General features: G+C 44.7%; 1 protein-coding gene across 3 annotated transcripts in view; it reads left to right on the top strand.

The window, feature by feature from the left end:
- LOC129860444 (histone-lysine N-methyltransferase PRDM16-like) overlaps positions 1-22,269 on the top strand; it is a 366,029-nt gene that overhangs the window by 81,067 nt on the left and 262,693 nt on the right. For all 3 annotated transcript variants that reach the window (XM_055930830.1, XM_055930829.1, XM_055930831.1), the window contains exon 2: positions 18,502-18,893. In XM_055930830.1, the coding sequence (XP_055786805.1) occupies positions 18,502-18,893 (392 nt within the window). The remainder of the gene's footprint in view (positions 1-18,501; positions 18,894-22,269) is intronic.

Genomic DNA, 22,269 nt, shown 5'->3' with positions numbered 1-22,269 from the left:
TGGTCCCTCCAGCTCTGGTCCCTCTAGTTCTGGTCCCTCTAGTTCTGGTCCCTCCAGCTCTGGTCCCTCTAGTTCTGGTCCCTCCAGCTCTGGTCCCTCTATCTCTGGTCCCTCTATCTCTGGTTCCTCTATCTCTGGTCCCTCCATCTCTGGTCCCTATATCTCTGGTCCCTCCATCTCTGGTCCCTCTATCTCTGGTCCCTCTATCTCTGGTCCCTCTAACTCTGGTCCCTATAACTCTGGTCCCTCTATCTCTGGTCCCTCTATCTCTGGTCCCTATAGTTCTGGCCCTTCTAGTTCTGTTCCCTTCAGTTCTGGTCCCTCCAGCTCTGGTCCCTCTAGTTCTGGTCCCTCTAGTTCTGGTCCTTCTAGTTCTGGTCCCTCCAGTTCTGGTCCCTCCAGCTCTGGTCCCTCTAGTTCTGGTCCTTCTAGTTCTGGTCCCTCCAGCTCTGGTCCCTCTATCTCTGGTCCCTCCAGCTCTGGTCCCTCTAGTTCTGGTCCCTCTAGTTCTGGTCCCTCCAGCTCTGGTCCCTCTAGTTCTGGTCCCTCTAGTTCTGGTCCCTCCAGCTCTGGTCCCTCTAGTTCTGGTCCCTCTAGTTCTGGTCCCTCCAGCTCTGGTCCCTCTAGTTCTGGTCCCTCTATCTCTGGTCCCTCCAACTCTGGTCCCTCCAGCTCTGGTCCATCCAGCTCTGGTCACTCCATCTCAGGTCACTCCAGCTCTGGTCCCTCCAGCTCTGGTCCCTCTAGTTCTGGTCCCTCTAGTTCTGGTCCCTCTAGTTCTTGTCCTTCTAGTTCTGGTCCTTCTAGTTCTGGTCCCTCTAGTTCTGGTCCCTCTAGTTCTGGTCCTTCTAGTTCTGGTCCCTCTAGTTCTGGTCCTTCTAGTTCTCTTCCCTCTAGTTCTGGTCCTTCTAGTTCTGGTCCCTCTAGTTCTGGTCCCTCTAGTTCTGGTCCCTCTAGTTCTGGTCCTTCTAGTTCTGGTCCTTCTAGTTCTGGTCCTTCTAGTTCTCTTCCCTCTACTTCTGGTACCTCCAGCTCTGGTCCCTCTAGCTCTCCTCTCGGGCCTTCGTCGGGTACTGGGTCAGCTAGGCTGCATGTCTGTCCGATGTAAGCTAAATTGACTTGATGTAAGTGGATTAGGACCTCCTACCTATTGGACAGACATCCACTCTGACAGTGTGTTGAAATGTGTAGGCTGATGAACAGGGCCCACCAGAGGTGCAGGGGTCTTGTTCATTAGGCACCAAACGGAAGAAAACGTACTGAAACAGGGAGGGACCACACCTGAACTTGTCCAGTAAGAAGCGCTCATTTTCGTTATTAGTTTGCAAAATGTTTAGCTACTGTGTGCAAGAATGAACAGGTGACGGGGTGGAAGCAGAGCGATGGAGACACGCAGGGCAATGAGCTGATGGGGATGCTGGGTAATGTAGTTCCTGTGCATTTTGTATGTAGGTCTGTCGGTAGCGCCTGATGGTACTGTCCCTGTTGTTCTTCTTTTCTCTCTCTTTCTCTGCTTTTCTCCCCCCTCTCTCTCTTTTTGTGCCTATCCCTATGAACCGTACCAATACCTTCCCAACTTTATTAATCGCAGAAACGGGACAATACAATAGCATACTTTACATTTGAACGCCACCACTGTAGATATTAGATAACCAAAAACCTACCTGGTGGGACGTGTTCTGTTTCTGTTCAATTAGGGATCCGTGGTGTTTAATTAAATGCTGAATCTTCTCTCAGCCATTCATTAATTAAGCCTGACATTGATAGTGGAGCTGAGAGTCCTTTTTATTGGATTTTCTCTCCAGAATGGGAACACTTTACTACTCAAATCAAATCAAATTGGATTTGTCACATGCTGTCACGGTCGTGTATAGAGATGGACCAAGGCGCAGCGGAGGTTGAGTTCCACATCTTTATTTCTAAGTGAAACTTTAAGCAAAACAAAACCATAAATAAAAAACGAAACGTGACTACATGGTGCACATGCACAAAACACAAAATAATATCCCACATCCACAGGTGGGAAAAACAGCTACTTAAATATGATCCCCAAATAGAGATGGAGACGGACCTACCGGTACAGAGTCAGTATGTGGGGGCACTGGTTATTCGAGGTAATTCAGGTGATAATTTATGTACATGTGGGTAGAGTTAAAGTGACTATGCATAGATAATAAACAGAGAATAGCAGCAGCGTAAAAGAGGGGTCTGGGTAGCCCTTTGATTAGCTGTTTAGTAGGAGTCTTATGGCTTGGGGGTAGAAGATGTTAAGAAGCCTCTTGGTCCTAGACAGGCTATGACTAGGGTGGCTGGAGTCTTTGACCATTTGTAGGGCATTTCTCTGACACCGCCTGGTATAGAGGTCTTGGATGGCAGGAAGCTTGGCCACGGTGATGTACTGGGCCGTACGCATTACCCTGTGTAGTGCCTTGTGGTCGGAGGCCAAGCAGTTGCCATACCAGGCAGTGATGCAACCAGTCAGGATGTTCTCGATGGTTCAGCTGTAGAACCTTTTGAGGATCTGAGGACCCATGCCAAATTTTTTCAGTCTCCCAAGGGGGAATCGTGCTCTCTTCACGACTGTCTTGGTGTGTTTGGACCATGATAGTTTGTTGGTGATGTGGACACCAAGGAACTTGAAGCTCTCAACCTGCTCCAATACAGCCCTGTCGATGAGAATGGGGCTGTGCTCGGGTCTCCTTTTCCTGTAGTCCACAATCCTCTCCTTTGTGTTAATCACGTTGAGCAAGAGGTTGTTGTCCTGGCATCACACGGCCAGGTCTCTGACTTCCTCCCTATAGGCTGTCTCATCGTTGTTGGTGATCAGGCCTACCACTGTTGTGTCATCGGAAAACTTAATGATGGTGTTGGAGTCGTGCCTGGCCATGCAGTCATGAGTGAACAGGGAGTACAGGAGGGGACTGAGCACGCACCCCTGAGGTGCCCCTGTGTTGAGGATCAGCGTGGTGGATGTGTTGTTCCCTACCCTTACCATCTGAGGGCGGCCTTAAGGAAGTCCAGGATCCAGTTGCAGAGGGAGGTGTTTAGTCCCAGGATCCTTAGCTTAGTGATGAGCTTTGAGGGTACTATGGTGTTGAACGCTGAGCTGTAGTCAATTAATAGCATTCTCACATAAGTGTTCCTTTTGTCCAGGTGGGAAAGGGAAGTGCGGAGTGCAGTAGAGATTGCATCATCAGTGGATCTGTTGGGACGGTATGCCAGGCGATAACCAGGTTATTCCCATTGAAATAACATATTTTATTATAGGCTGACTCTGGCCTCAGCTAGCTGTAGCTGTAGGGGCGAGAGACAAATGAAAGGCAGAACGTAATTAATATCCAATTTCCAAATAAATGTCATTTTCAACATATTCAAGTGCTCAAACACACACAGAGACACATTTACACACACAAACACACACACACTCAGAACAGGGCAGCACGGCTGGGCCTTAAATGAACACGGAGAGCTAACATGAACAATATGCATGTCAATCTCTCATGGCTCAAAGTGGAGGAGAAATTGACTTCATCGCTACTTGTTTTTGTAAGAAATGTTGACATGCTGAATGCACCGAGGTATTTGTTTAAACTACTAGCACACAGCTCAGACAGCTGTCCATACCACACAAGACATGCCACCAGAGGTCTCTTCACAGTCCCCAAGTCAAGAACAGACTATGGGAGGCTCACAGTACTACATAGAGCCATGACTACATGGAACTCTATTCCACATAAAGTAACTCACGCAGCAGTAGAATCAGACTTTTTTTTTAACTGATAAAAATACACCTTATGGAACAGTGGGGACAGTGAAGAGACACACACACAGGCACAGACACACACACAAGCACACACACACATAAACGCGCTCTACACACATGTACACATGGATTTTGTATTGTAGATATGTGGTAGTAGAGTAGTGGCCTGAGGGAACACACTTAATGTGTTGTAAAAGTTGTATGAAATTGTATAGAACTGCCTTAATGTTGCTGGACCCCATGTAGAGTACAAATGAATACACACACAAACACACATACACATTCACATACATTCTCCTGGAACATAGCTATTTATCAGTATGTTCTTTCTGTGTTTGTGTGTGTGACTTATTACTCTGTCTTTGCAGTTCTTTACTTGATTTTCACTCTGTCTTTATTCAACACATTTGTGGACATTTCTCTGTATCTTGGCATTGGGATTGTTTGAAATTTAGGGCCGAATTTTCAGTAATGGCTATTGCTTTTGGTCTGAGCGAGCAGTTTTCCTCCCTGTGTCCCTAATATTTCCCTGAGAAGTGTTCTGCTTCCTGGCCCCAGGCCTGGCCAGTTAGTCAGTGTCTCTACACACATAACCACATGCGTGTGTGTTTGTACTGATGCCTGTACCCTGTGAGGTGTGTTCTGTCCCAGTCTTTGGAGTGCTCTTATTCTCTCCCCATATTTCTCTTTCATTGTACTGTTGTATTCTTATCCATTCTCTATCTCTTCTCTTCTCTCATTTATTGTTCACTTTCTTCATCCATCCCTCCATCCATCCATACATCCATCCATCCATCCGTCTATCCGTCCATCCGTACATCCATCCATTCATCCATCCATCCATCCGTCCATCCATCCATCCGTCTATCCGTCCATCCATACATCCATCCATACATCCGTCCGTCTATCCGTCCATCCATCCATCCGTCCATCCATCATCCATCCGTCCATCCGTCCATCCATCCGTTCATCCATCCGTCCATCCGTCCATCCTTACATCCGTACATCCGTCCATCCGTCCGTCCGTCCGTCCATCCATCCATCCATCCATCTATCCATCAATCCATCCATCCATATGTCCATCCATCCATCCATATGTCCATCCATCCATCCATATGTCCATCCATCCATCATCCATCCATCCATATGTCCATCCATCCATCCATCCATCGTACCTTCTCCTTTTCTCTCTTCTCCTCCCTTTCCTCAGCGTGGTTCCTTTACTCCAGGCAGGTCAGCGGCTGTGCTAACACTTTTGTCTTTGTGATTAATAGCACCGTGGATTGCCGTTAATTCACTGGCTAATGACTGGGAGCGCGGAGCGGGCTGATAAACGGGTGATATATGTGGGGAGGCGGCACCCGTGGCAGAGGTGAAAATCATTTACACCAAGTCAGATACCGACGCAGTGCGAGCCCCTCTCCCTCTTAATAAACATTTATGTATTTTATTTTCTCTGTCTCTCTCTCTCTCTCTCTCTCTCTCTCTCTCTCGCTCTTTCGCTCTTTCGCTGTCTAGCGCCCTCGTTATGGGGATGTGTGTGTGTGTGTGTGTGAGTTGCTAAATTAAGCTGTGAATGGGCACAGGGACATGGGCTCTGGAGAAGCTGGAAGGCTTCTCGCTCCATCTCTCTCTCTCTCTCTCTCTCTCTCTCTCTCTCTCTCTCTCTCTCTCTCTCTCTCTCTCTCTCTCCCTCTTTCGCTCTCTCTCTGTCTCTCTCTCTCGCTCTTTCTCTCTCTGTCTCTCTCTCTCGCTCTCTCTCTCAAAATTCAATTCAATTTGCTTTATTGGCATGACGTAACAATGTACATATTGCCAGAATTGTCAACCCGACAACAGTAACAACAATAACCAAGTGTCAAAATAACCATACATTCAACAATAACAATAAGCATACAGTAGAGTACATGTGCAGGTTGATTGGTTTGTCATACACTGTCCCTCAACTTATGGCAGGCAGCAATGTAGTGCGATGCCAACCCACAGCTCTCTGCGTCCTCCCCCAACAGGACGGGTAGCCTTTGAAACTTGCGTGCTTTCTCTCTCAGTTCATTCACTGCCTCATTAAGGTGTCCAGTTGAGCTTATTTTTAAACCTAAGTAATTGTAGTGTGTGCAGTACTCTATATATGTTGTACCAATTGAGAACTTTGGTCTAATTCCCTGAGATCTCGATCTTCTCTGGAAAATAATTATTTTTGTCTTTTTGGGGTTTACTGCCAGGGCCCTGGTCTGGCAGTACTGCTCTAGCAGGTCCAGGCTCTGCTGTAGGCCATGTGCTGTGGGTGACAGCAGGCATAGGTAATCTGCGAAGAGTAGGCATTTAACCTCTGAATTGTGGAGACTAACACCAGGGGCTGAGGATTTTTCTAGAATAGTGGCCAATTCGTTGATGTAAATATTGAAGAGTGCAGGGCTCAGAATTCAACCCTGACGAAGGCCCCGCCCCTGGTTAAAGAATTCTGTTATTTTCTTGCCAATTTTAATGCTGCACGTATTGCCAGTATACATTGATTTAATTATGTCATATGTTTTACCCCCTACACCACTTTCAATAACTTTGTAGAACAGTCCTGTATGCCAAATTGAATCAAATGCTTTTTGGAAGTCGATAAAGCATTGGTATTATTTGGTGGACATGTTTATCTATCAGGGTGTGTAGGGTGTAAATATGATCAGTTGTGCGATGTTTTGGTATAAATCCAATTTGGCTTTTACTCAAGACATTGCGTTTATTAATTTAGAACTCTTACATTTATAATACAACAGAAAACCTTCCCCAGGTTACTGTTCACACAAATGCCTCTGTAATTGTTAGGGTAAAATTTGTCTCTGTTTTTAAAGATTGGTGTTATGAGTCCTTGATTCCAGATGTCAGGGAAATAACCTACACTCAGGATCAAATTAAACAGTTTTAATATAGCCAATTGAAATGTTGCACTAGTGAGTTTGAGCATCTCATTTAGGATGCCATCAGGTCTGCATGCTTTTTTAAATTTGAGGGCCTGAAGTTTCTTACAGAGCTCCTGGTCAGTAATTGGGGAGTCCAATGGATTTTGATTGTCCTTTATAGCTTTTTCTAATCCATTCAACTTCTCATGAATTTGGCGTTGTTCTGCGTTTGTGTCAATTTGAACGGTGTTGTAGAGTGTTTTAAAATGGGTTGTCCATATGTCACCATTTTGTATCGCTAATTCCTCTTGTTCAGATTTGTTATTCTTTTTCCAATTTTGCCAGAAGTTGTTTGTGTTTATGAACTCCTCAATTAGTGTCAGCTGCTTTCTGTTGTACTGTGCTTTTTTGGTTCTGAGTGTACGTTTATAGAGTTTTAAAGTCTCACAGTAATGAAGGCGTAATTCACCATTATTTGGGTCTCTGTGCTTTTGGTTGGATAGTGTTCTAAGTTTTTTCCTTATAATTTTACAATCTGCATCAAACCAGTTTTTATTTTTTTATTTATTTTTTTATCAATTTCTATTGTGCTTCTTTTGCTCTTTGCCTGAATATATAGTTGACGTTTTGTACTGCTAGATTGATGCCTTCTTTACTGTGAATGAATGTGGTATCCAGAATCCACATGTGGTATCCATGTGGTCTCTCTCTCTCTCTCTCTCTCTCTCTCTCTCTCTCTCTCTCTCTCTCTCTCTCTCTCTCTCTCTCTCTCTCTCCTCATCTCTCTCTCTCTCTCTCCTCTCTCTCTCTCTCTTCTCTCTCTCTCTCTCTCTCTCTCTCTCTCTCTCTCTCTCTCTCTCTCTCTCTCTCTCTCTCTCTCTCTCCCCCTCCCTCCCTCCCCCTGAGTGATGTTTGCAACTAAATTTGGACAATGTAAGTTGCTATTGATTATTATTAATATTTCTCATGTTTGTGAAAATGTCTTTTCCCAGTTCTATTAATCTGTCCTCTTAATAAATGTCTGGCCAGGCCGGGCTGGGAGCCCCTGGGGAGCGCCTCTAACCATATGGACAATGTAGTAGCTGACAGCACAACACACACACACTAAACATTATAAACACACACACAGGAGGCCTGCTCTCTGCAGGAGATGGGGCTCTCTTTCATTTGGCTATAGGCTCCCAGATGCTCTGTCTCACCTGACGAGGTTGTAGTAGCCCTAGACTGCTCAGCACAAAGGATACATCAATATGTCAGCCCAATCAGTGTGACCCGTACACACACACACACACACACACACACACACACACACACACACACACAGACACACACACACACACACACACACACACACACACACACACACACACACACACACACACACACACACACACACACACACACACACACACACACACACACACACACACCTCTCAGTATATCCCTGCCTGCGTCCATGGGACCCACACATGCATTGCTAGAGTATAGCTGCTTTACCATACAGGCTGCAGTCTCTCTGAAAGAGGTGTGTGTTTGCAGGCGTGTGTGTGCGTGTCCTTGTGTATGTGTCAGACCTCTGAGGCGTCCACAGCGAGCCATGCTTTAACAGGCGTGAGTTAGTGGAAGTTTATTTTCTTTTTTCATGCACCAGGGCCCCCGCTCTGTAAAAGCAATAGTGCTACTTTAAGTGTTACTAGAAAACGTTCCCTGCTGCTTTTACACGGAAAAAACAGAGGCTTGCCAGTATTGTAGTTGACCGTCCCCTGTGCAACCCCCCTCTTTTCTCCCTCCTCCCACCAATCCCCTCTCACTACCGTCCTACTGTACGACATCGCGAAAAACCCACCGCCATGGAAAAGCACACGCATAGTTTCATCCCTTTCTCCCCCACTTTCTCCCTCTCTCTCTCTCTCTCTCTCTCTCTTGTAACCGCACATTTGTCCTGTTATAGCAGTTTAGACCCAACTGATCCAGAGGCAATAGCGGGAATGCAATCAAAACAGTAATCCGCTGCAGAAATTGCACGTATTTGAGATGATGGCAATTGTGTTCCCAACAAGTTGAAAGAAAACAAAATAAAAGTTTGGATTTGAACAACATGGCGCACATGCAGGGATTTCAATGTCACAGAAGTAAGATTTGACTATTCCATACTAGTCGACGTGGACGTCGATTAAGGCAGCCCCCCGTACCACTCTGATTCAGAGTGGTTGGGTTAAATGTGTGGAAGACACATTGCAGTTGAATGCACTCCGTTGTATTGACTAGGTATCCTCCTTTCCCTTTCTCTTTCCCTTCATGCTTTACATTCTCAGGCACACACACACACACACATAAACACAGAGTGCATTCTACCACCACACGGTTACGTCAGGCAGTGCCAAAGCTGTTGGTATAAAACGTGACTGCATCACCGAGACAAGTCCCCGTGTCTCAACAACATGTGGATGCAGAGTGCAGAAAATTGTTGCAGATCTCTGTCTCTCCTCGTCTCATTAATAGGGCTGATTAAACAGAGCCTTATTTTCAATTTAATAAAAACTTTACACTTCAATGTTATTACAGGAGCATTGATTACCTGGCAACAGTCATCCCTGATGAGTAGTTTTCAGAGGAGACTGCGTGAGTCAGGCCTTCATGGTTGAATTGCTGCAAAGAAACCACCACTAAAAGACACTAATAAGTGAACAAAAAACACGAGCAATGGACATTAGACCGGTGGAAATCTGTCCAAATTTGAGATTTTTGGTTCTAACCGCCGTGTATTTGTGAGACGTATAGTAGGTGAACGGATGATCTCCGCATGTGTGGTTCCCACCGTGAAGCATGGAGGAGGAGGTGAGATGGGTGCCTTGCTGGTGGCAATGTCAGTGATTTATTTAGAATTCAAGGCACACTTAACCAGCATGGCTACCACAGCATTCTGCAGTGATACGCCTTCCCATCTGGTTTGGCCTTAGTGGGACTATCATTTGTTTGTCATCAGGACAATGACTCAACCCACCTCCAGGCTGTAAGGGTTATTTGACCAAGAAGGAGAGTGATGGAGTGCTGCATCAGATGACCTGGCCTCCACAATCACCCAACCTCAACCCAATTGAGATGGTTTGGGGTGAGTTGGACGGCAGAGTGCAGGAAAAGCATCCAAAAAGTGCTCAGCATATGTTGGAACTTCTTCAAGACTGTTGGAAAAGCATTCCAGGTGAAGCTGGTTGAGAGAATTCCAAGAGTGTGTATATTTTGATTTGTTAAACACTTTTTTGGTTACTTTGACAATTGTTGTGGTCTTACTCTGACACCGCCTCGTATAAAGGTTCTGGATGGCAAGGATGAACTCGGCTGTACGCAAATCCCTCTGTAGCGCATTGCGGTTAGATGTCAAGCAGTTGCCATACCAAGCGGTGATGCAGCCAGTCAAGATGCTCTCAATGGTGCAGCTGTGTAACTTTTTAGGCTCCTGAGGGGGAAGAGAGGTGGTCGTGCCCTCTTCATGACTTTGTTGGTGTGTGTGGACCATCATAGATCCTTAGGGATGTGGACACAGCTCTCGACCAGCTCCACTACAGCCCCATCAATGTGAATGGGGGCGTGCTCTGCGCTCCGTTTCCTATTGTCCACGATCAGCTCCAAGTCAATGGGAAACGCTTGTTTTACACAACAGCTAACAATAACAAAGGGGCCAGATTAAAGAATCGCATTTAAAATGTTTGAAATAAATCGGAATCCCTTTATTTGGATAGTCCATCTGTAGATGCTCTACAGACCATCAGTAACATTTCAACTAACTATCTACTAACCCTAACCCTAGCCCTAAACCTAACCTTAACCCTTATCCTATCCCTAAACTTAGCCCTTACCCTTACTCTAAACCTAACCCTAACCCTAACCCTAGCAAGCAGTTGCTTATCAACAGATAGTTTGTTGATGGTATGACCATCTGTAGAGCGTCTACAGATGGATTATCTGGACTATCCAAATAAAGACCAGTAAATCGGATGCATTCATGTTGCCGGGATCTCTGGATGCACAGTAGTTTCCGATGGGATAACACGAGCCAAACAAGCGGCCCATTGTAGGCCCAGCCAGCGCCAGGGCCCCCAAGGTGTGAATTAATGATTGACCCCTGACGTAATCAGGATAAATAGTTTATCTGTGAAAAGAGCGACAGGGAGAGAAAGAACAACATGGTAGAGGGAGAAAGGAAGGCACTCTCTGGCAGAGGTCTTTAAGCAGCCCCCCCGGGAGACTGTGCTAACATCTCTCTCGTGTTCCTGCTTACTTTTCTCTCTCTCCGCTCCTCTCCTTTTTTTGTAGCAAATTTTATGCTTGAACATGGCCTAGCCCTCAACTAGAATGTCACAGGGAACAAGGAGGGGAGAGGAGTTTTTTTCCCTGTGCTGATTAGTTTTAACTTTCCCTTTTTTTGTGGCAGATCTTTATGAATAAGGGAACTGAGCTCGGGACTATCTTAACTCCTGGCCAGAAGACTCCTTTAAATAACATTTTGTTTATGCTTGGCAGATAGGCTGAGGTTTGAAAAGTTTCACTGTTTGTGAAAAGGGTGAAGCTACTGCTGGCGTACATGTTTCCCTGCGCTTAATTGTCTGCCTGGTCTGGGCATCTATGAAACGTTGATCATTAAAATTGGTCAAATTCTTATTTTTACTGCCCAGCTTTTATATGATAAGATTCCTGGATCTCTTGCCAGTCGCTAAGAGAGTCTGTGTTTTCATACTTCACGTTTCCTTTCGAGACTTACTTATCCAGTAATTCTGCAATTCTTTTTTCTCAAGTTGATTGGAGCATTGCTTTCGCTGCTCCCTCCGTCGTCCAGGCAACCTGCAAATTCTTGTGAGTTTGAGACAGTCAACATCGACGTGCCTGTTCCATTTGAGTGCTGCCCTTGGGGACTAACATGTGGTATACTGTATATGTGTTTACGGTACTACAGAGATTTTACGCTTGTTGTTGCAGCATGGTACTTGCACTGCAAAGGTATTTGCTACCTGTTTCTGTAGGGGATTTGTCATTTAATTTGTTCACGAAAACTAAAATCTTTCAAAATGTTGCTAAAAAATACACTACATGACCAAAGCTTTGTGAACACCTGCTCGTCGAACATCTCATTACAAAATCGTGGGCATTAATATGGCATTAATAACTCTTCAGGGAAGGCTTTCCTCTAGATGTTGGAACATTGCTGCGGGGACTTGCTTCCATTCAGCCACAAGAGCATTAGTGAGGTCGGCACTGATGGGATTAGGTCTGGCTCGCAGTCGGCGTGACAATTCATCCCAAAGGTGTTCGATGGGGTTGAGGTCAGTGCTCGGTGCAGGCCAGTCAAGTTCTTCCACACCGATCTGACAAACCATTTCAGTATGGATCTCACTTTGTGCGCGGGGGCACAAACAGGAAAGGGCCTTCCCCAAACTGTTGCCACAATGCTGGAAGCACAGAATCATCTAGAATGACATTGTATGCTGTAGCGTTAAAATGTCCCTTCACCGGAACTAAGGGGCCTAGCTCGAACCATGAAAAACAGCCCCAGACCATTATTCCAACACCAAACTTTACAGTTAGCACTATGCATTGGGGCAGTTAGGGTTCTCCTGGCAAACCCAGTTGCATTGGTCAGACTGCCAGATGGTGAAGAGTGAGAATGTGTTTCCACTCCTCCAGAGTCCAATAGCTGTGAGCTTTACACCACTCTAGCCGACGCTTGGCATTGTGCATGATGATGTTGGGCTTGTGTGCTCAGACATGGAAACCCATTTCATGAAGCTCTCGACTAACAGTTATTGTGCTGACGTTGCTTCCAGAGGCAGTTTAGAACTTGGTAGTGAGTGTTGCAACCGAGAACAGACGATTTGTACGTGCTACGCGCTTCAGCACTCGGTGGTCCAATTCTGTGAGCTTGTGTGGCCTACCACTTTGTGGCTGAGCCGTTATTGCTCCTAGACATTTCCACTTCACAATACCGGCACTTACAGTTGACCGGGGCAGCTCTAGCAGGTGTCGTGTCTTTGGCTATGCCGGATTAAGTGATATGACATGCTATTCTATAATATCCTTTCTCTGTTATTAAAATTACCTGATTGAGCTAATCATGTAAATGTAATTAACTAGAAAGTCGGAGCACCACAAAATAATATTTATAGACCAGTTATCTTCCGAATAAACTCTTAAAGATCTAGTAATATTTTACATCAATAGCAGTCAATATTAACCATCACCTTATTTCAGTCTCATCTGAAAGTTGTAAATTCTTGGTTATCTTCTCGAACCCTGGCTAACAAGTTGAATCAGCAATACAAAATTGGGTTTAATTATTTATTTACTAAATACCTAACTAATCACACAGAATTACATATACACGGAATGAATCATACCTTGATTACAAATTATGTCATAAAGGAAAATGTCCCTAGCGGACGGAACAGATATGACAGCTGGTTACCCAAAGGAAAGGGGGCTGGGTTTGAGTGAATGAGCGGGAAGACTTGAGGAACAAAGGGAGAAGCGATGTCTCTATCGTAAATACAGGATCTTATGCATTCTAAATTACCGCCTATTTGGAAAAGGAAAATGCAATGAATATTTACTCTGAGCTGCGCTTCAATAGGTTGGTAGTAGATGGAAGGCCGTGTTGCCCAATAGTTCTTCCATCCTTTGAAGAGCATCTCTGGTGGTAAATTGGCTACGTTGTAGTAACGTCGTTGTGTGGTAGACGGGATACTCTGTCTGTCCTCTCCTAGCCCAGTTTACAGCAGCCGCTGCTAACTCAACGGCTAGGAGGTATCACTTCTGTAGCGAATAAGAGTTCAAAGTTCATACCATTCGCAACCAAAGCTCACCCTGAGGTTGGCTTTGTTCTGTCATTATTACCTGAACCCTTCTGACATCGGATCGTCATCCTAATGTACCCGGAACAGAAGGTTACATTTTCGTCAAGGGCTTATATAGTGGAGGGAGAAGGGTGTGTTTTCATAGTTTTATAACCCATGTCTCTTCACAGGGGCGGGCCACTGATTGAGCAGAGCCCTAACCTTATGAAAACCAAATCTCTCATTTGGAAGCTAAAATTACATTTAATCTTTTCACCAAAATTTTTAAATTTAAACATTTAAATTGAACAACAATTCCATTTGAATCTGATAACTATAATGTGTAGACTTTCAACTGTACCATTTATGTCATCCTATCATTGATGACAATGTCTCAGATGACAACCGAACTGACATCATATTCATTAAGTACCAATGCATATGTTCAACTGATTGGATTCCCAAAATATGGATCATTTCCCCCCACCTTCTGATATTCCCAGGATCTCTGTTTAACAAAGGCTATTCAAGAGTCCCTCTGTAGAGTCAAGAGAGAGGGAAGGGAGAAATGTATTTATGGGGGGGGTCATAAACCTTACCCACAGGCCAACGTCATGACACAGGGCAGAATTTTGACAAACTGACTTTTTGGAAAGGTGGCATCCTACGACTGTGCCATGTTGAAAGTCACTGAGCTCTTCAGTAAGGCCATTCTTCTGCCAATGTTTGTCAATGGAGATTGCATGGCTGTGTGCTAGATTTTATACACATGTCAGCAACGGGTGTGGCTGAAATAGCCGAATCCACTAATTTGAAGGGGTGTCAAAATAATTCTGTATATACAGTTGAAGTCAGAAGTTTATATGCACTTAGGTTGGAGTCATTAAAACTCGTTTTTCAACCACTCCACAATTTTTTTGTTAACAAATCTAGTTTTGAAAAGACGGTTAGGACATCTACTTTGTGCATGACACAAGTAATTTCTCCAACAATTGTTTGCAGACAGATTATTTCACTTATAATTCACTGTATTACAATTTCAGTGGTCAGAAGTTTACATACACTAAATTGACTGTGCCTTTAAACAGCTTGGAAATTTTACAGAAAATTATGTCATGGCTTTAGAAGCTTCTGATGGGCTAATTAACATCATTTGAGTCAATTGGAGGTGTACTTGTGGATGTATTGCAAGGCCTACCTTCAAACTAAGTGCCTCTTTGCTTGACATCATGGGAAAATCAAAAGGAATCAGCCAAGACCTCAGAAAAAAATTGTGGTCCTCCACAAGTCTGGTTCATCCTTGTGAGCAATTTCCAAATGCCTGAAGTTACCACGTTCATCTGTACAAACAATAGTACGCAAGTATAAACACCATGGGACCACGCAGCCATCATACCGCTCAGGAAGAAGATGCGTTCTGTCTCCTAGAGATGAACGTATTTTGGTTTGAAAAGTGCAAATCAATCCCAGAACAACAGCAAATGACTGTGTGAAGATGCTGGAGAAAACAGGTACAAAAGTATCTATATCCACAGTAAAACAAGTCTTATATCGACATAATCTGAAAGGCCGCTCAGCAAGGAAGAGGCCTCTGCTCCAAAGCCGCCATAAAAAAGCCAGACTACGGTTTGCAACTGCACATGGGGACTAAGATCACACTTTTTGGAGAAATGTCCTCTGGTCTGATGAAACAAAAATAGAACTCTTTGGCCATAATGACCATCGTTATGTTTGGAGGAAAAATAGGGAGGCTTGCAAGCCAAAGAACACCATCCCAACTGTGAAGCACCGGGGTGGCAGCATCATGTTGTGGGGGTGCTTTGCTGCAGGAGGGACTGGTGCACTTCACAAAATAGATGGCATCATGAGGACAGAATATTATGGGGATATATTGAAGCAACATCTCAAGACATCAGTCAGGAAGTTAAAGCTTGGTCGCAAATGAGTCTTCCAAATAGACAATGACCCCAAGCATACTTCTAAAGTTGTGGTAAATGGCTTCAGGACAACAAAGTCAAGGTATTGGAGTGGCCATTACAAAGCCCTGTCCTCAATCCTATAGAATCCTATAGAAAATTTGTCGGCAGAACTGAAAAAGCGTGTACGAGCAAGGAGGCCTACAAACCTGACTCAGTTACACCAGCTCTGTCAGGAGGAATGGGCCAAAATTCACCCAACTTATTGTGGGAATCTTGTGGAATGCTACCCGAAACATTTGAACAAAGTTAAACAATTTAAAGGCAATGCTACCAAATACTAATTGAGTTTAAAAAATGTATATATTTCACCTTTATTTAACCAGGTAAGCTAGTTGAGAACAAGTTCTCATTTACAACTGCGACCTGTCCAAGACAAAGCAAAGCAGTGCGACAGAAACAACAACACAGAGTTACACATGGAATAAACAAGCGTACAGTCAAAAACACAATAGAAATAAAAGAAAGTCTATATACAGTGTGTGCAAATGGCATTATGAGGTTTGGCAATAAATACGCCATAGTAGCAAAGTAATTACAATTTAGCAGATTAACACTGGAGTGATAGATGAGCAGATGATGGTGTGTAAGTAGTGATATTGGGGTGCAAAAGAGCAGCAAAGTAAATAAAAACAATATGGGGATGAGGTAGGTAGATTGGGTGGGCTATTTACAGATGGACTATGTACAGCTGCAGCGATCGGTTAGCTGCTCAGATAGCTGATGTTTAAAGTTAGTGAGGGAAGTGTAAGTCTCCAGCTTCAGTGATTTTTGCAATTCGTTCCAGTCACTGGCAGCAGAGAACTGGAAGGAAAGGCGGTCAAAGGAGCTGTTGGCTTTGGGGATGACCAGTGAGATATAGCTGCTGGAGTGCGTGCTACGGGTGGGTGTAGTTATCGTGACCAGTGAGCTGAGATAAGGGGGAGCTCTACCTAGCATAGACTTCTAGATGACCTGGAGCCAGTGGGACTGGCGACGAATATGTAGCGAGGGCCAGCCGACTAGAGCATACAGGTCGCAGTGGTGGGTGGTATAAGGCACTTTGGTAACAAAACGGATGGCACTGTGATAGACTGCATCTAATTTGCAGAGTAGAGTATTGGAAGCTATTTTGTAGATGACATCACCGAAGTCGAGGATCGGTAGGATAGTCAGTTTTACTAGGGTATGTTTGGCGGCGTGAGTGAAGGAGGCTTTGTTGCGAAATAGAAAGCCGATTCTAGATTTGATTTTGGATTGGAGATGTTTGATATGAGTCTGGAAGGAGAGTTTACAGTCTAGCCAGACACCTAGGTATTTGTAGTTGTCCACGTATTCTAGGTCAGAACCGTACAGATTAGTGATGCTAGTCGGGCAGGCCGGTGCGGGCAGCGAAAGGTTGAAAAACATGCATTTGGTTTTGCTAGAGTTTAAGAGCAGTTGGAGGCCACGGAAGGAGTGTTGTATGGCTTTGGAGGTTAGTTAACACAGTGTCCAAAGAAGGGCCAGATGTATACAGAATGGTGTCGTCTGCGTAGAGGTGGATCAGGGAATCACCCGCAGCAAGAGCGACATCCTTGATATATACAGAGAAAAGAGTCCCTGGGAATGTGTATGTAAACTTCTGACCCACTGGGAATGCGATGAAAGAAATAAAAGCTGAAATAAATCACTCTACTATTATTCTGACATTCTTTTTTTTTTTTTTTTTTTTATCCCATTTTCTCCCCAATTCTCGTGGTATCCAATCGCTAGTAATTACTACCTTGTCTCATCGCTACAACTCCCGTACGGGCTCGGGAGAGACGAAGGTCGAAAGCCATGCGTCCTCCGAAGCACAACCCAACCAGCCGTACTGCTTCTTAACACAGCGCGCCTCCAACCCGGAAGCCAGCCGCACCAATGTGTCGGAGGAAACACCGTGTACCTGGCCCCCTTGGCTGGCGCGCACTGCGCCCGGCCCGCCACAGGAGTCGCTGAAGCGCGATGAGACAAGGATATCCCTACCGGCCAAACCCTCCCTACCCCGGACGACGCTATGCCAATTGTGCGTCGGCTGCGACAGAGCCTGGGCGCGAACCCAGAGACTCTGGTGGCGCAGTTAGCACTGCGATGCAGTGCCCTAGACCACTGCGCCACCCGGGAGGCCCTCATTTCACATTCTTAAAATAAAGTGGTGATCCTAACTGGCCTAAGACAGGATCCTAACTGACCTAAGACAGACATTTTTACTAGGATTAAACGTCAGGAATTGTGAAAAACTGAGTTTAAATGTAGTTGTATGTTAACTTGAGACTTCCACTGTATAGTGTACATCTGACTTTCTCCAAGTGATCTGGCCATGACTGTGCGAGAGGGAGGTTAGGAGTTGATGCAGATGGTGTGTCTAGCTGGACTCGTGCCTCTCTAATTCTTTGTCTTTGTCATTATCGTTGGACGGTGGAAACCCGAACACCACAATTACGCTGTCAGCCACAGAACAGTGACAAGCATAGATGACTAATCTAAACTCGCGAGTGACTGTCAATGCCTGGGTCATTTCTCCCCCATTATCTGTAAGATGACCCGGCAGGAAATGGCAGTGGTTGTGACTGAATGGAACACCATGTCCCATCAGGGCTTCCTCTGACGGTGGGGAATGTTTTGACTGGGAATACTGTGTGGCAGGCTGCCCTACCTGGGTCTGAAGGCTTTTTAGGTTTTCCGTCGCTTGTTTGGGTTGTGTGAGTCAGTTACTAGATCAGTCCTAGAGTAGCCCGGTATGGTTAAGTTCTATTGGTGATAATGTCTACAGTGTAAAAGTCCTGTCTATACAATGTACTATCTTTTGATGATACTGGTATAAACTCCCAAAATCGAGTGAGTGCAGAGAATAGGCCAAGATACTGCAGTGAAGGTCAAGCATCTCTCTCTCACTCTGAAGGCATGTTTATCGTATTCACTTTGTAGTCATTCTCTCGCTCTCCTCTCCCTCTTTGATTCTCAACTGACGTGTGTGGTTAATCAATGGTTGAATATTGAAGATATTGTACATAAACTGACTCTCTCACTTTCTCTTCCTCTCTCAGCTGACATTGAGCCAGTTGACAGCATGCACGAGACAGAGGCCCACCTCCTGGCGGGAGGGGGTGAGAGTGGGGAGGAGGAGACCGAGGATAGCATCATGTCCCCCATCTCCGTAGGACCCCTGTCCCCGCACCCCTACAACCACCACCACCATCCCAGCCACCATCATCACCACGAGATCCCCTCCACGCCCAAGGAAGGCTCGCCCTACGAGGTGCCCATCTACATTCCCGGCGACATTCCCATCCCCAGCGACCTGGAGCTGCGCGAGTCCTCGGTTCCCGGAGCGGGCCTGGGGATATGGGCCAAAACCCGGATCGGGATGGGAGAGCACTTTGGACCTCACAGCGCACTGCAGAGTGCCACGGTCAAAGACAGCTCCTTCGGATGGGAGGTAGGTCATTGTTCTCTAGTCGTTCTGTTGACGTCTTTGCCATGTGATTTAGCTCTCACACCCAGTTTGTACCCAGCAAACCAAAATTGGTTCTGTGAAAATTCCAAGAACTTTCATTAGGTTGTTGCGAATGTTCTCGTGACACAAAAAACGGAACAATTGTGCTGATGATTATACAATGTTTGTATAAAACGTTCGACTGACGTTACAAGAACGTTCCCAGAACACATTTTGTCTGTTCTTTAAAGGTTCCCAGAATGTTTTATTAGGTTGTGGGGAAAGTCTGGCGGCAACATAGTGGTGACATCACAAAAGAAAAAATGTTCCCAGAGTTTCCTTTCATCTCGCTGTTGAGGAAGTTACACGTACAACCGTTCAAGTGGAATCACATTACATTAGACAAACATCATTTTTCTCACATTTTGTTGAAAGTCGCAGGTGGGGATTGAACCTAGGAGCTTTGGAGTGTTATGGCTGGAATGAATCCACTACACCACTGGGATGGAACTAATGTAACTATGAAGCTGCTTACACCATATTTTACTCTGGCTTCCAAGTTGTGGCATTTTGTCTTTGCAAAAAGAGAGGATTACTAAATCTAGAAAGACTTTCCCTACAAACTTGATTTCAGAAATCATGTTCAATTATTGCCTGCTAAATTGCGGTGAGGCGCACATAATGTACATATGTACTAAGACATATAGTTTGGATCATAATTGATGTATTTTGAAGGGAAATCCACTAGAATCATTAGGATCCTGGTGGCAACTTCATACAATAATGTTACATTACAGAACATTGCAGCAATGCTTTCAGAACTACTTGCATTATCGTGGAAGTAATGTTATCAGAACTACTTGCATTACCGTGGAAGTAATGTTTTCAGAACTACTTGCATTATCGTGGAAGTAATGTTTTCAGAACTACTTGCATTATCGTGGAAGTAATGTTTTTAGAACTACTTGCATTATCGTGGAAGTAATGTTTTCAGAACTACTTGCATTATCGTGGAAGTAATGTTTTCAGAACTACTTGCATTATCGTGGAAGTAATGTTTTCAGAACTACTTGCATTATCGTGGAAGTAATGTTTTCAGAACTACTTGCATTATCGTGGAAGTAATGTTTTCAGAACTACTTGCATTACCGTGGAAGTAATGTTTTCAGAACTACTTGCATTATCGTGGAAGTAATGTTTTCAGAACTACTTGCATTACCGTGGAAGTAATGTTATCAGAACTACTTGCATTACCGTGGAAGTAATGTTATCAGAACTACTTGCATTATTGTGGAAGTAATGTTTTCAGAACCTAACCTGGATCATCATGTCATATCCTTACAGAATAACTTAACAACAGACTCACAGGAATGCTTCTTGTTTGTTGGTATAGGTGTTAGTAGTAATATCGGCATCAACATTAGCAGAATGTTCCTATAATATTTCCTCAGAATCACTTCTATTGTTCCCACATTTTGTTGCTGCTGCATTTTCTAAGAACATTGTGTTATTACAGTACCTGGAAACGTAAGAAGGGCGTTTGGGGAATGTTCTGTGGTGGTTGGGATGTTGTGGAAAACATTGTAGTGAACTTTAGCAGAATATTCCAGGGATATTTAATCTAAAACGTTTGCTGGATATTAGATTAAACCCTAATTAGAACTGAATGGGAATCTTAGATAATGTTCTGGGGAAATGTTCCCGGTTTGCTGGGTAGCTTTACAGTACCTGTAAAAAGTGGTAAGTATTCGGACACAGTCCGAAATGAAAAAAATGGCAAATGAAGGGTCCTTTTCTGAGGCGCAACCTTTGAGAAAGGTAAGTGAAAGGCACTAGGAATGATGCATTGTTAGCTCCTTAGCCAAACGCAAGCACCTAGCTGCCAAATGAAGATGCCCTTTCCGTTTGCATTTCATACTACCATTGGATGTCATCTTTGAACCGGCTCACCACCCTCTCTTTAAATTCCATCAGTCGCCAATGTTGGAAAATCTAACTGATTACTGGAGGTATCGGCTTTTCGGTGCTGCCTCCCCCCGTCGGTCTGCCGGAGCTCACCCGTTTGGTCACGCCACACGATATGGAAATTGAAGAAGCGTGCAGCCAGGGTCGTTGCAGCTCGTTTGTATTGAACTACCCATTTTCATTTCAACATGACATTAGAGGATATTGAAGTTGGGCTCTCTCTCTCTCTTTCTCTCTTTCTCTCTCGCACTCTCTCACTCTCTCTCTCTCTCTCTCTCTTTCTCTTTCTCTCTCTCTCTCTCTCGCTCTCTCGCCACTGCACAGCTAATCAGACTAGAATGGTCCCGGCCTGCTTCTCATTTCAGCAGGCTGCCATTTTGGTGATTCACATATATTGTATAGTCTGATATTATAGCGTTACCTTCACATGTACTTACACATCACGTCACTAAAAGGTTGGGTATAGTTTGGAGGTAGCCACTTCGGACAGGGTGTACTTTACAGTATGTAGGCTGGCTGAGCCAACCACAGTATGCAGTTGCTGGATATAACCATAGTCTTCTGTAACACTGGCAGATGTGTGCACTCCCTGCAATGTTTGAGTTATTTTCCTATTTACAGGGACAGTTGACATGCTTCAACGTTTCAGTAAACGTGTCGGTGAGGGTCACGTGCATGCTCAATCCCGTGAATTGTGTGCGCGAGGCTGATTATCCCCAGCATTCTGCCCATGCAATCCATTACTGTCTCTCTTTCTTTCCCCCCTCTCTCTCTCTCCTCCTCCTCTTTCTCCTCCTCTAGTCCAATACACGAGAAGAAGCATTTGCCGATTCGAGAAGCGAGGCACACGCTACATGGCACAATGCCACGGAAAACGTTTTCCTCTGAAAAGTTCATATTATGACTCGACCTACGGGGCGTGCATTGGGCTATTCTCTCTCTCTCTCTCTCTGTCTCTCTCAAAGCAGTTTGGCTGGGAGTCATCAGCCTCGCTGCTCCTGCCTAACCCTGTACAACACTCATGTTACAGGCCCAAAATGAGGGTCGGCTTATGGCCTGCTTCTCACTGGCGAAAGTGCTGCCTGAAGAGGTTTCTGATAGCTCCATGACTAAGTCAGACTCCAGTCAGAGATCATTGTCTGTATATGTGTCTTTCATATACTATAATAGCAGTAAGCCAATAATTAAGCTAGTTGTGAGATCTAGTCAGGACCTCGTTCTAAATGTATTTTTCATTGCGTGTCAATTATTTTGGCTTCGTGCTTTATAGCGTGTCAATTATTTTGGCTACTCTCTCTCTCAGCGGGGCTCAGAGCAAAAGGCTCTTATCATAGATGGTCATCACAGCCCAGCCATCGATAGCCATCATGAGACTCCCCAGGAACCCTCCCCACACAGGTCTTAGACAAATATA

Source organism: Salvelinus fontinalis, chromosome 8 (assembly GCF_029448725.1).
Source record: "Salvelinus fontinalis isolate EN_2023a chromosome 8, ASM2944872v1, whole genome shotgun sequence".
Lineage (NCBI taxonomy): Eukaryota > Metazoa > Chordata > Actinopteri > Salmoniformes > Salmonidae > Salvelinus > Salvelinus fontinalis.
This window is presented reverse-complemented; position numbering and strand designations above follow the sequence as displayed.